The sequence below is a fragment of the Dendropsophus ebraccatus genome, chromosome 1 (assembly GCF_027789765.1).
Source record: "Dendropsophus ebraccatus isolate aDenEbr1 chromosome 1, aDenEbr1.pat, whole genome shotgun sequence".
NCBI lineage: Eukaryota > Metazoa > Chordata > Amphibia > Anura > Hylidae > Dendropsophus > Dendropsophus ebraccatus.
The window spans coordinates 140864645-140879140 of record NC_091454.1 but is presented as its reverse complement, the minus strand read 5'-3'; the positions used below and the strand labels follow the sequence as shown (position 1 = coordinate 140879140).

General features: G+C 41.8%; 1 protein-coding gene across 1 annotated transcript; it reads left to right on the top strand.

Annotated features, from left to right (window-relative positions):
• Nucleotides 1–2095: 2095 nt before the first annotated feature.
• On the top strand, nucleotides 2096–14496 carry TSPAN3 (tetraspanin 3). The gene is made up of 7 exons (XM_069980246.1): nucleotides 2096–2215; nucleotides 6079–6270; nucleotides 8911–8985; nucleotides 9644–9745; nucleotides 10082–10234; nucleotides 10422–10505; nucleotides 13051–14496. Exons 1-7 carry the CDS (start codon nucleotides 2141–2143, stop codon nucleotides 13141–13143), a joined length of 774 nt encoding a protein of 257 aa, XP_069836347.1. The 5' UTR covers nucleotides 2096–2140; the 3' UTR covers nucleotides 13144–14496.

The following is a 14496-nucleotide window of genomic DNA, read 5'->3' as shown; positions in this document are numbered from 1 at the left end:
AAGATCACGATTTATCGCTTGTTGCTTGATCGTTCGCTGTGTTTACACGAGCCGATTATTGCTCGAATGTGATCGTTATCATGAAAATTCGAACAATAATCGTTCTGTGTAAACGCACCATTAACCTGAAATTGTTCACCATATTACACAGAACTATAGTCGTTATTGACGATCGTTACAGCAATTGTTACCACAATCACTTACTCCATCTAATCCCAGCAAAAGAAGGAACTACAGTATTTGGGATTACACTGAATGATTAATGAATGAATGCAGAATTACAGCGAACGATTTGCAAACATTTAATAATGATTTTAGGGTCAGATCTAAATGAACAATCAACGACACACGAACGATTTTCTGATTGTTGCCTTGAAATTACACGGAACTATTATCGTTTAAATAAGAACAATATAATGATTTAGGGTAGGATAATAGAGATCTGAGGCTATGTTCTCACATAGTATTTTGGTCAGTATTTTGCAACCAAAACCAGGGATGGATTGAAAACACAGAAAGGGTATATTCACACGAACGGGCTCGCAGCGAGATTCTCGCTGCGAGCCCGGCAGGTCCTGGCAGTTCCCATACACTACATACTTGATCTTACTTGATCAGTGTGTTGCCCAGCCGCAGCCACTGATTGGCCGGACGGGAGAGCAGGACGCCGCACCCGTGCAGCAAGGACAGGTAAAGTATGCTTACAGCGGGGGAGCCGGCCGGGAGCAGAAGGGGTTAAGGGTGGCAGAATTACATACTCGCTGCGGTCGTTTAGACCGCAGCAAGTATGTAGTGTATGGGAACTGCCAGGACCTGCCGGGCTCGCAGCGAGAATCTTGCTGCAAGCCCGTTCGTGTGAATATACCCAAAGGCTGTGTTCACATACACTGTTGAAATTGAGTGGATGGCTGCCATTTAATGGCAAATAATGGACGTTATTTAAAAGCAACGGCTGTCGTTTTTAAAGAACAGCAATTTTAAATGGTGGCCATCCGCTCAATTTCAACAGTGTATGTGAACAAAGCCTTTCTGTGATTTTAATCCACCCCTGGTTTTGGTTGCAAAATGCTAAGCAAAAATACTGTGTGAGAACATAGTCTAAGGGGCCTATTCCACGGAGCGATAATCGGCCGAATCGGAATTAGAGAATCGTGGAATAGAGAACGATCAGCCGATGATCGTGTCATCGGCTGATCATTTATTTAGGTTCAAACCTAAAATCATCGGTCGCCACCCGCGCATTGCTACGTAAAATAGCGGGCGCAGTGGGCGACCGACGATTTCAAAACATCATACATTACCTGTCCAGGTGCAGGTCTTCTCCTTCTCCCGGTCCCACACCGCAGCAGCTTAGGAGCGGCCTGTCTGAGCTGACAGAGCGCTCAGCCCAGTAAACGAGCGCCGATCTAGCAGCTCGGTGCTCGTTTACATTGTTGATCGGGCCCTCCTCGGCCCGTGGAATAGGACCCTTAGAGCAGATTCACAGTCAGTATACGCAATTGGTGACTTGCTTCTCTTTGAATATCCGGCGATTAATGTATTAATATTATAACTGAATGGTCTTTGCATGCATAACAAAAAATCGAGAGTTCATGTTTGGAATCAGCGGCTCACTTTAGTATAAATCTTATGACTTTCTCTCAGTAGCAGCGCAGTGTAATGGGCAGATAATGGCTGTCACCGGCCCCTGGTAAAAACTGGTCAGGAAATTATCTGAACCCAACGACAGTGGCGACAAAATGTACAAGCAGCCCCACAGAAGAAATGTATACCATTTACAAGAAAAGTCACCAAAACACTAAAAAACATTGAGTCCTGAGCTAAATCTCCGGTCAGATTTTATTTCAGAAATTTCTGTGACTGAAAATCAGTTTCATTTGTCTGTATGGATTTCAATGAAGCCCAGGCTGCTCCACTCTGTGCCATACACTGCAAATACCATAACAATCAGGAGCAGCCGCCTCACGGCGGACCCACACATACCGCCCTAAACAAACATGGAGGACTGTTCTTCAGACGTGGGCGTACACGGCAAGTGGTGTCACCTTACGGCAATGCGTCAACTGTGGGCGTGGCGGAGACTGGTTGCCTGGGGAGCTCGTGAGCCGGGAGCTGCGTCACACAGTGGGGCCGCCATCTTATGAGCGGAGAGATGGGGCAGTGCGAGGTGATCTCCTCCAAGACCGTCCTGGTCTTCCTGAACCTCATCTTCTGGGTAAGGCTGCGGCGGGACGGCTAGTTTGGCGCTCGGTGTCCTCGGTGCTGTACAGTGTTGTTGAGGTCATGTGAGACATGTTATGTGGCAGGGGGCAGGCTAGGAGTGCAGCGCTTTGCTGCCGTGTCACAGGTATTCTCCGCTGTAGTAATGCTTATGTCGGCACCGGACCTTTATATTATGTGTGTAATGCTGATGCCGGATCTTTACATTCTGTGCCTGGTGGTCAGGCCGGACAGCTTGCCCTTGTATGTGTGCTTAGGCTGGACCTTTATATGATGTGCCTAATGCTTAGGCTGGACCTTTTATATGATGTGCCTCATGCTTAGGCTGGACCTTTTATATGATGTGCCTCATGCTTAGGCTGGACCTTTTATATGATGTGCCTAATGCTTAGGCTGGACCTTTTATATGATGTGCCTAATGCTTAGGCTGGACCTTTTATATGATGTGCCTAATGCTTAGGCTGGACCTTTTATATGATGTGCCTAATGCTTAGGCTGGACCTTTTATATGATGTGCCTAATGCTTAGGCTGGACCTTTTATATGATGTGCCTAATGCTTAGGCTGGACCTTTTATATGATGTGCCTAATGCTTAGGCTGGACCTTTTATATGATGTGCCTAATGCTTAGGCTGGACCTTTTATATGATGTGCCTCATGCTTAGGCTGGACCTTTAGCGTGCACTTGTGTGTGTGCGCTTAGGCTGGACCTTTAGCTTGCTCTTGTATGTGTGCTTAGGCTGGACCTTTAGCTTGCGCTTGTATGTGTGCTTAGGCTGGACCTTTAGCTTGCGCTTGTATGTGTGCTTAGGCTGGACCTTTAGCTTGCGCTTGTATGTGTGCTTAGGCTGGACCTTTAGCTTGCGCTTGTATGTGTGCTTAGGCTGGACCTTTAGCTTGCACTTGTATGTGTGCTTAGGCTGGACCTTTAGCTTGCGCTTGTATGTGTGCTTAGGCTGGACCTTTAGCTTGCGCTTGTATGTGTGCTTAGGCTGGACCTTTAGCTTGCGCTTGTATGTGTGCTTAGGCTGGACCTTTAGCGTGCGCGTGTGTGTGTGGTGCTGAGGCCAGACCTTTTTATGTTGCATGCTTGTTTGTGCATGGTACTAAGGCTAGACCTTTTCATTGCGCACTTATGTGTGTGCATGGTGCCCAGGTGGGACCTTCATGTTGTGTGTGGTAGTCACTGCCTTTGGTGCATTTCTGATGGAAATTCCATCCGTCCTCCAGGGATCAGTTACATGTGACATCCAGCTCCCTGTCTCCTATTACTGTGCCGAGGTGCTGCATGAGTAAATGGCTGTGGGTTTACTTCTCTGCACTGTATAGAAATTCTATCAGAAACCCAGTATAGGAGATGTCACCTTTGCAATGGTCTCTGATTTAGTAGCCTGCTGGGCTGTTTTACTGGCCAGTATTAGGAACGCCTATCAACGTAGCATAGATGAACCCAAAAAGTTATATGGCAGTAGCAGATTTGTAGTCAGATTGGGGGAGACTCATCAGGTGCAGTGCAGGAGAATGTTTCCCATGGTAAGCCATTGCAGAGCTTAGTTTTCAGTGGCCCCTTGGCACAGCCCGGGTCCTTCAGAAGGGGATTAAAGTGAATGGACCACTTCAGTTACATATGACCTTATAGGCACAGCTGATCTACCAGATTGGTGCTCGTGTACATCACTGATCGGGCCCTGTAATATGGCCCCAAGAAACTACAGCCATTCCTTTCTGTGAATAAGATGTGAGATATATTCCTAGTTATGCAGTTATGCCAGTTCCCTTACTGCGGGGCAGAAGTTTAACCTTTACATGTTTGCTTCACACTGCAGTATTGTTTTACATAGAAATGGGTTCTATAGGACTCAAGGCCCTATTACATACACAGATTATCTGAGACATCTGATTTTTGAGGCCAAAGCCAGGAATGGATTTAAAAACAGGTGAAATATCAGTCTTTCCTTTATGATCTGTTTGTAGTCTGTTCGTGGCTTTGGCTTCAGTGAGCTGTCAGATGTGTGTAATAGGGCCCTTAAACTGATGCTTTTTTGTTTGGTTGATTTATTAATGTAAATGAGGAAAAGAGGCGCATAATAGGGACTTATCTCCCATCCATAGATCTCAGTGAGACGTCTCTTGTCCTCAGACCCTCCTGCTGTGCTGTGGCTCCGCAGAAACAGCAGGGCTCTGATTGTTGATACAGGATGATAAGCTTTTCTTTCTGATGAAGCAGATCTCGCATCAATTGCTGGCTATTAAAAGATGATTTCCAGTCATATTGGAAAATATTGTATCTGATCTTCAGCTCACAGCATCTGGTCTTATACCTCATGCACATGTTCTGTGCTGGTACATATATATACGGATGGTGTGCAGAGGAAATAATTATCAGGCCTCACAGCATCATGTGTTATTATGATGGCAGGAGCTTGGAATCAGTTTGTCTTTGTGGTACTGTACCGTCACAGCCGTCTCCCGGCATCAGAATAATACCAGGAGGTCTTATATTCTGTTCTGTTGCATACCGACCGTGTATATGGACCGTGCACAGTGTGTATGCATGAGGCCTTACCCTGTGCAGTTACCATTGTAAATGCATAGTTGTCCATGGTTTTTCCTAGCAGCAGACATCTTACTGTACATAGAAAACATTGAAAGCAGCAGTTACTGAAGACTGAGCTATCCAACCACAGTCACTTGTGTCTATATATGTAACCTCAATGCTGTGCACAACAGTCTCCAGCATGGTCTTCCATACCCTGTAGTCCAGGGACAGTTATAAGTTGTCTGGAGCCCTGTGTGCTTTTTAAGTTACTCAGATTGGTTTAAAAGAGGGTCACTGCGTCTTTTAGGTCAATATCAATGTCTGTACTTTTGTGCTTGTCCTTAGTTGGTTCCACATTGTCTTTTATAATTTCGGTTCCTAGGATCTGATTTCTAAAGAATTTGGGCATAATAAACTTCCTGAAAATCCACATGACTGCTCCTAGTGGATTCTGTTTAGGAAGATGTCCAGACACTGATAAGAGACAATAGAGATGTCTATGGCCCTTAGATCCATTCTGGAGATGTTTGTTGAAGGGCCCTATTACACCAACAGATTATCTAACAGATTTTTTTTGAGCCAAAGCCAGGAGTTGACTATAAACATAGAACAGATAATATATTATAAGATAATAAGGAAAGAGAGATTTCTCCTCTTTTCAAATCCATTCCTGGCTTTGGCTTAAAAAAAATCTGTCAGATAGTCTGTTGGTGTAATAGGGCCCTAAGGGTCCTATTACACCAACAGATATCTGACAGATTTTAAGCCAAAGCCAGGAATGGATTTAAAAAGAGAAGTCTGTCCTGTCCATTTTAGAAAACTGACATATCATAGACCTGTAGAAAGATTAAATTGTTAAAGGGGCTGCTCATCAGAAGGGAGGGGGGGGGGGTTGTTTTCTCCCAGTTGTCTTGTGCTAGCTGAAGACTAGAGATGAGCTAACCAGCCGGATTTCTGGTTTGTATGAATCAGTAGTCTCGACGGCTACTCCCGCTGTCTGCCGGCTCGGTGCAGCGGGTGGATACATCGTAAGGAACGCCTGGAAAACTGGGATACAGCGAATGGCTGTATCCCAGTTTTCCAGGCGTTCCTTACGATGTATCCACCCGCTGCACGGAGCAGGCAGACAGCGGGAGTCAGCCGTCGAGACTTCTGATTCATACGAACCAGAAATCCGTCTGGTTCGCTCATCTCTACTGAAGACGTGCTCAGAACCCAGACCCCAACTGATGAAAACTTTTGACATGTCTCTGTGACATCACGTGAAATAATAGTTTTATGAGCAGGTTATATTGTTAACATCTTTGTTTTTTATCCTAGGCTGCAGCAGGTATCCTATGCTATGTGGGAGCCTATGTCTTCATCACCTATGATGATTATGATCACTTCTTTCAAGACGTTTACACCCTGATTCCTGGTGTAATAATAATAGCTGCGGGGGCGCTCCTGTTCATCATAGGCTTGATTGGTTGTTGTGCCACAATCCGTGAAAGCCGTTGTGGCCTAGCTACGGTAAGTCTTCCTTTATAGGTTGATGGCAAGAAACTCTTCCAGTGTCATTCACAAGTGAAAGTCTTCTAGACTTGAGTGAGAAATTCATTCTTTCTCCTTACTAGACCCATGGAGCTGAAATGTGATTATAAAATAAAATCTGGGTCACAGAAGGTACATGAATTTGAGTCTGTAAAAAATTATGCCGTTTACTTTTTTTTTTTTTTTGGGCAGCAGTCAGTCCCGTGTAGTGTGGAAATGGAGTATAAATCTATTATGGCTCATCTTTGCCTGTTAGGTTTCATAAAAAATGTGTACTCATATAACTCTTATTTTATACTGTTTACAAGTCTGAACTATTAAAGTTCTGTTGTAAAAATTTTAAAAGCATTTTATTCTTGTCTAGGATAAATTCTTATTTAGCCATGCTCCTGGGCTGCAGAGGACATGTCAGTAATGTATACTTACCTGTCCCACTCCACTGCAGCTGCCAGTTCCCATGCCGTCCGTTCTATCAGCATTTTGACAAACACTGACGTGCCACTCCCATACGAATTGGCTGGTCAGTATAGAGTCTATGCTTACTGGCCATTTCTTGTGGGAGCGACACATCAACAAATGTTGTTAAAACGCTGACAACGGTGCAGAGTGGCGGTGCAGGATAGGTCAGTATATATTACTGACAGCTCTCCTGCAGCATGGCTAACTAAGAATTTATCCTGTACAACCTCTTAAACACTAAAACAGCTAAGGTTTGGTTGTGTCCGTAGCATACCGTGAATGAAGAGCGCTGTACACATGAATAGGCCTTTCCAGGTGTGTTGTTTACCCCCAACTCCACATGATGCTCCAGAGGTCTCATAGATTTCATATTTATAACTTATCCTGTTGATGTGCCGAAAATGTCCTAGCTTATATAGCAGCAGAGCATAGTGTTTCCCTTTGTTTGGGGACAGCTGCCCATGCACATTGTTATCATCAGTGGATCAATCAGATTATATATATATATATATATATATATATATATATATATATATATATATATATATATAGAGGATCTCTGTACTGCCCACTTTGTCAGGACAAATAATTATTTCTTGTGCAGGAATATAAACCACTGTCACAAGTGTCTTCCCCAATAGAAAAATAATAATTTACATAGGAAGTCATAGGAGGTTTTCCTATAAAGTGGGAAAGAAACGATGCCAATGCATACCATCCCCGCATATGCAATATAGTGTGTGTGTGTGTGTATATATATATATATAGTTTATTTTTTTTTTAACAAGTTTTGGTGTATAAAGTGTGTGGGCACCTTACAGGCCCTGTTAGGCCCAGTTCACACTAAGCAACCCCCCCCCCCCCCCCCATAGAGATACTGCAGAACACTGAGTGTGGTGGAGAGCTCCACCGCGGAATTCTGCAGTTTTTGCTCAGTGTGAACTGGGCCATACACTGGTCTGTTACTGGTCAAATGTAAACATTTGTTTGTCAGCTCAATTTTGCCCTGTCAATCTCGCATCTCTCCATGGAATAGGGCATGTGTGGCCGTTGGCTGATAAAAGCAAACAGCTGCATGATTACAGAGCCTCAGTAAATGAGCGCCAATGAGCACGATAACACTCATTTACTATACACATCAGGCTTTGTAATATTGCCCTTGTTCTAAAAGTATACTGCTGTGGGCTGTTTTATTTACTAACTATTTGCATATGAAACGGCATTGTTGACCAGACTGCTCTTCAGACGTGCCTCCAAGACGTATATACAAAGAATAGCTCCCTGCTTTAATAGCCCGCAGTGTTAGATTTAGTTTGTATAGAAACATCCTATCACTCTGCTTTTAATAGTTTACTTCGAGAGACTCCATTCGTCTTTTAACTGACAGACACAAAATTAACATACAAAAAGCAGGACAGTGGCTGACGGAGATCTTTATATGCGATCTGCAAATGAGATCTCTGCTGTAGGTGTTTTGTTTTAGTTTTGGTTTGATCTATACATGAGGAGTAATGTTATGCGTGTCATTCTATCTGAATATAGAATAAGTGGGGGTCTTCATGTAAACAATGTAAATTAAGGTTTTTTTTCTAACATGTTTTTATAAGTTATGTGTATAGATAATTAATTTGATGGGTTACAAGCATGTGCAATATCATTCTAAATTGAGATCCATTATTATTAAAGGGATTAAAAAATGTTTTTTTCAAATCAACTGGTATGAAAGAGGTAGACAGATTTGTACTGCAGAAAGTGGTGTTTTCTTTCCTGTGTGACACAGCTCTCTCTGCTGCACTCTCGATCTGTGTCAGGGACATTCAAGAGCATAAGCTAATGCCCATAGAAATCCTCTACTGCTCTGGACAGTTCTTGCCACAGACAGAGGTGGCAGCAGAGAGCGCTGTGAAATACTGGAAAGAATACACTGGTTCCTGCAGGACATACAGCAGCTAAGTAAGTACTGGAAGACTTGAGATTTTTCAAATAAAAAGTAACAATGCAAATATGTAATTTTCTGGAACCAGTTGATATGAATTTTTTTTCCCTCTGGAGTACCCCTTTAACCAGGCTTCCTGTACCATTCATAAATTCTTTTTTTATTGGATCCTTCCATGGTTATAGGAAATAGAAATAAAACCTGTGACATTTTTCTTTTGACAGTTTGTGATCATCTTGCTTTTGGTATTTGTGACTGAAGTTGTTGTGGTCGTTCTGGGATACATCTACAGAGCTAAAGTAAGTGTCAGATAAAGGCCTCTTATCCTTTGGCAATAAGTGAATTATGTTATCCACAGTAATTGATATCAGAATTTTTTTTTAGATCACCTTTTGTTTTCTCCTTTAGTGTAGACTAAATATGATGTTGGGAAAAACCTGGTGATTGGTATGGGTGCGAGCACAGGGACCCCACCGATCATGAGAACAGAGGCAAATTGTCTCTTCTGCATCCGTGGGGGTGCCTGATGTCTGACAACGTAGGAAAACATAAAACCGTTCTTTCCTGCTTCAGAATTTTCTTTTTTATTCCTCGACCTCTCTACAATCATTTAGTTTTTTTTTTTTTTATGCGTCTATTGGTAGTAGTACAAAAGCTTTTTTTGCTAGACAATTTTTTTTACTTTTTATTTCCCCCTGGAGAACCAGGATTACAAAAAGCACAGCTACATTCTTGCACAAACAGCACCACCCCTTGTCCTCAGCTTATGTGTGGTATTGCAATTCAGATCCATTCACGTCATTGGAACCGAGCTGTGAAACTACACCCAAACTGGAGACGAGAGAGGGGATGTTTCTTGAAGAAAGCGGCCATGTTTTACTATACCTGGATAACCACTTAAAGGTCACTTAACAGACCTATCAAGATGTTTAATATGCGTTGTGTTTTATTTCTCAGGTTGAAGATGAAGTCGATAAGAGCATTACAAATGTATTCAATCAATATAATGGTGTTTCCTCTGACTCAGCAAGTCGGGCAATCGATTATGTTCAGAGACAGGTAAGAGTACACCTAAAAGCCCCCATATAGATTTGGAACAGTTGTCAAACCTATTTTGGTAGCGTAAGCAGAAGTTCTTACGTGTAAGGGTTTCTCAAAGCATCTGTCATGTTGAATTTCTGCACCCAATCCTTTTGTCTCTCTGGAGTTAGGCTGCCACCGTAGGTTTCTGGTAGTAGCCCTCTAATCATTGATAGCTCACTCTACCAAGTGTGTGAAGGTGTTGGGTGGAAGAGCTGTTAGCTGAGAACCTAAGAACCTCTACTCTTATATGTTTGTAAAATAAACAATTATGTGTACTTATCTGCATGTTAACTGGAGATTGTCTATTTATAGCTTCAGTGCTGTGGAATTCACAACTATTCAGACTGGGAGAAAACCCAATGGTTTGAGAAATCAAAGAATAACAGTGTACCGTTAAGTTGCTGCCGAGACAGTGTGTTTAACTGTACAGGCAGTATGAGCAGACCTGGAGATCTGTACTCTGAGGTAAGCCACATACACCAGACCATTGCACTATTGCAGCCTATGTATTCCTTCTCTTTATGATTTAACTATGTTTGTAGATGAAGATGCTTGTGGTTAATTTTCACATTTCCACAAAAAATACATTTTTAGAATTGTAATAAGAGCCGAACATTTATTCATATATAATGTGATTTATTTGTGTTTCTAGGGCTGTGAAGCACTGGTGGTGGAAAAACTGCAGGAAATAATGATGTATGTAATATGGGCTGCACTAGCATTTGCTGCTATACAGGTAAGGTGTTCCCGTGCTGTAAATACATACTACATTAAAGTAATACAGTTAAAGTATTTAGAAATGATAAAAACCTTTTGTCTGTGGAGGACACCTGCTCTTTTCACACATTTTCAGAAAAAAATCATAAGCATACAAGTGACTAGAATTTGTGGGTTCTGTATCTGTGTGTGTGAAAAAAAAAAATCTATATCCAGAAAAAAGCCGCACTTTCAGAAGTGTACGATGTAGGTGCTAGCAGTGATAGTCCCTTGGCTAGGGATCCCTGAAGTATACAGCAAGAGTCCCCAGCCTGCCAACATACAGTGAAAAAAGTGTGGTTTGTTTAATCAAAAAGCAGAGGAAAAAACAATACAACATTTTTAACTCTATCAGACTCTCTCTCTACTTGAAGATGACTCTCAAAGTTTAAACGTATTCAGTTTTTTCCTCTGCTTTTTGATGGAATAAAACCACACTTTTTTTTTCACTGGTTTCATGTTGGCATGCTGCAGACTCTTGCTCTATCTATCTGAGAGTTATTAACTAGTAATTGCTGTCCTATTTTTGTACCAATATGACTATGTAGCTTAAATTGCTTCAGGAACCTGAACAACGGGTTTGGTTTCATGTAATAGAAATATTGAATGTCACCTTTGTACATAGACCTCACACAATAAACAGCATGCAAACTAAAGAACTGGGCTTCTAGAATACATTTTCTAGTGCTCATTTCTTTATGTGCTAGTCACTTTTTGCCATGCACAAAGACTAGTCACAACACATACACATTTAATCTTTTAATCTTTTTTTTTTTTTAAACAAATTCTTGACATCTGCCACACCTACTGTAGGTTTCCATTGAACTCTACTTGAGATCCAGGAGATAACATTACCTTTTCAGTGAATATGAAGATTTTTCTTTTTTTCCTCACACTTAATTCTGTAAAGAGACCCACAAGGGTGTATTTACCAATTGTATTTAATTGTGTGTAAGATATCTGCATGCCCTGATTTTGCATGTAAATGGGGCCTTTAAGGAACAGGCTGTTTACAGACCTGTTAGCTCTTCTGGCATGTCTCTCTTGGTAGATATTCAAGTCAAGATGTCTGCCAACATTTCTGCAACATTTTTTTTCTTCAAATTCTACATTGTAAAGTTCCTGGAAATGTACAGTACAATTGATAACTGGAAGTTACTTTGTCGGTAGCATACATGTTGTGCCTATACAGTCTGACACTGTCAACATCAGAGGTCTCAAACTCGCGGCCCTCCAGCTGTTGCCAAACTACAATTCCCATCAGGCCTGGACAGCCAAAGCTTTAGCATGGGCTGTCCAGGCATGATGGGAATTGTAGTTTGGCAACAGCTGGAGGGCCGCGAGTTTGAGACCCTTGGTCAACATGGATAGTGTCAGACTGTGTAGGGTAAAAGTCCTATTGACAAGTGGAAATATTCAGGAAGAGGAATAGTGCCAAAAGTGTTCCAGCTTTGTCCTCATGGAGAATACAACATTTACTAAAGCACACATTAGAAATGCTGACAGATACTCATTAGTTTTAGAAAAACATGACCGCTTTCTTCCAAATACAACACGACTAGTCTCCAGTTGAGGTGTGGTTTACAATTACTTTCTATTCACTTCAATGGATCAGAAACGCAAAAATCCACCCAAACTTGGCCATGTTTTTCTAACTCTGTATAACCCCTTTAAAGAGTATCTGTCAGCTCTTCTAATGTGTGCTTTAGTAAGGGTCCTATTACACAGGCCGATGAAGGCCTGATCAATACTGTAAACGAGCGTTCGTTTACTGGGTCTATTATACGGCCTGATAATTGTTTAGCAATGTCCGTGCAGCCCTTGCCCAAACAAATACTTCACTGTCCACGCTCCCGGTCTTCTCTTGTGAGCTGTATGCGTTCACATTAGGGTCTGAAGCCACAGTGCGAAATGCTAGGATGGCCGATTTTAGGTCTGGGCGCAAAGAAACTATCAGCAAAGATTGTTTCATTAGCTAATCATTGTTTTTATTACACAAAGCGACAATTGGCCAATTATTGCACTGTGTAATAGGGCCCTAAATGTTGTATTCTATGTGAAAACAAGCACTACTCTTGTCTCCAGTTTGGGTGCAGGTTTTGCAACTCTAATCGATTTGAAGTGAATGGAACATAATTGCAAACCACAACTGAACTGGAGACAAGTTGTTTTGTCTCTGGAAGAAAGTGGCCATGTTTTTCTAACACTGGATCACCCCTCTGCTTTAGAGATAACTCTGTTATCTGTTAGCTGTTCTGACCATGGCATCTAAGTGGTTAATGTTGATTTCAGAATCTAACTGGTAAGAGGGGTGCCAAAGATTTCCTATGACAGTAATAGTCCAATGAATGCACCCATTTTTGTTGCCTTTGTACTTGAGTGCTACAAGAGGCCGGCCCTTATAGGATGCCTGTCAGAGGCATAATTTACAGCAGTGTATTATCAACAATCGGGCAATTGCACAATTTTCTTCTAAAAAGCTCAGCTTAACTCATGGTATGTCTTGTGTTTGCTTCCTGTCTTAGCTCCTGGGTATGCTGTGTGCATGTATCGTGCTCTGCAGAAGAACTCGTGATCCGGCCTATGAACTCCTTATTACTGGTGGAACCTATGCATAAACCTACTCTCCTTGCCCCCTGTGCTTTGGATCCTTCAGACCTTTATTCCCAAGGAATCCACTCTGGAATAAGACTCTTCTTATCCAAGTAGTTCTTGACTGCTGATTCTCTGCTATGAGCTAACAGTGGGTTACCTCTGGCCCCTGGACTGTACTCTACCTTCAGCCTGTCACTTTAATAGAGTTTGTTTTTGTTTTAATTTTTTTGCGAATTTGTAGGTTTTAGCATTAGCAACTGGTGTTTTGTTATATGATAACTAGTGAATTAAAGACAGCGCTCTGATGAAATCATTGCTCAGAATCCAGTTCTGCCAGGATCCCGGACTCAACAAGCTGATTGTCTCATGAACATGCTGCTATGTATGGCATTGTCTTCTCCCTTGTAGGCTATGGAGAGGTTTAATACCTAGAAATCTTTTAACTGCCTGCATCATACACACAGTTTTATTATACTTCTTCACTCTGGACAGCCTCATGCAGCAAGCACGGCCAGTATTTTCCAAACTTCTGAATAATGTCCACATTGCAACTTTTAAAACTCTGAGGTATTGGGTTTTTTTTTTGTTTATTGAAGAGTTAGATTGAAGTGCAAAATGCTATGCATCGGCTACTTTACACCCATGTAAAATTGTATAATATATGCATTGAGCAAGTGGAATGAGACTGAACACTGGATTTAAAATTTAGCGCTCACAATAAAAATTCTCCTTGGTTTGCATATAAAGTTGAAAGCAGTCTGAATCCTGAAGTAGAAGGCATATTATGTAGTATTGACATTGCAGAACGGAAGCATGTACACCTCCACCAGAAACTGTTAGCATTAACCTGCCTCTTCACTTTATTTTCCTACTCCCTTGCCCAAAGGTTTTCATTCATGTTGGTCATTAATATAACTGTAAAATAACCCTTTGTCTTCAGCGTTTCTTTAATCCCATCAGCACTGCTGAGATAGCAGTTTTGGTACTAAGTTTCTTTTCTCCAAGGAGACAGAATGACATTGAGAGGATTGTGGAATTCTGGAGAGTGAATTGCTTGTAGCACACTACAGTGGCACGCACACTACAGTTAGGAGGGAGCTTGGTCTTCCACCCAAGCCCACACACTTTGTGGAAGATTCATGGCTTTGTACACAGTCTTGCAGTTGAACCATTTATTTTCTTTAACAGTAGTTCATATTAGGGTCTTTTACACAGAATATTACTTTCTGTTGATAATCACCTATGTGTAGATATATAGTAGCTATCCTAGCGTTCCCTGGATCAATATTGTCTCCATTTAGGACAACAAACAATTCTGTAACTGGAACTTGACCTGTAAATAGTGACTGATTCAATAAAACGTATATCTACCTTTT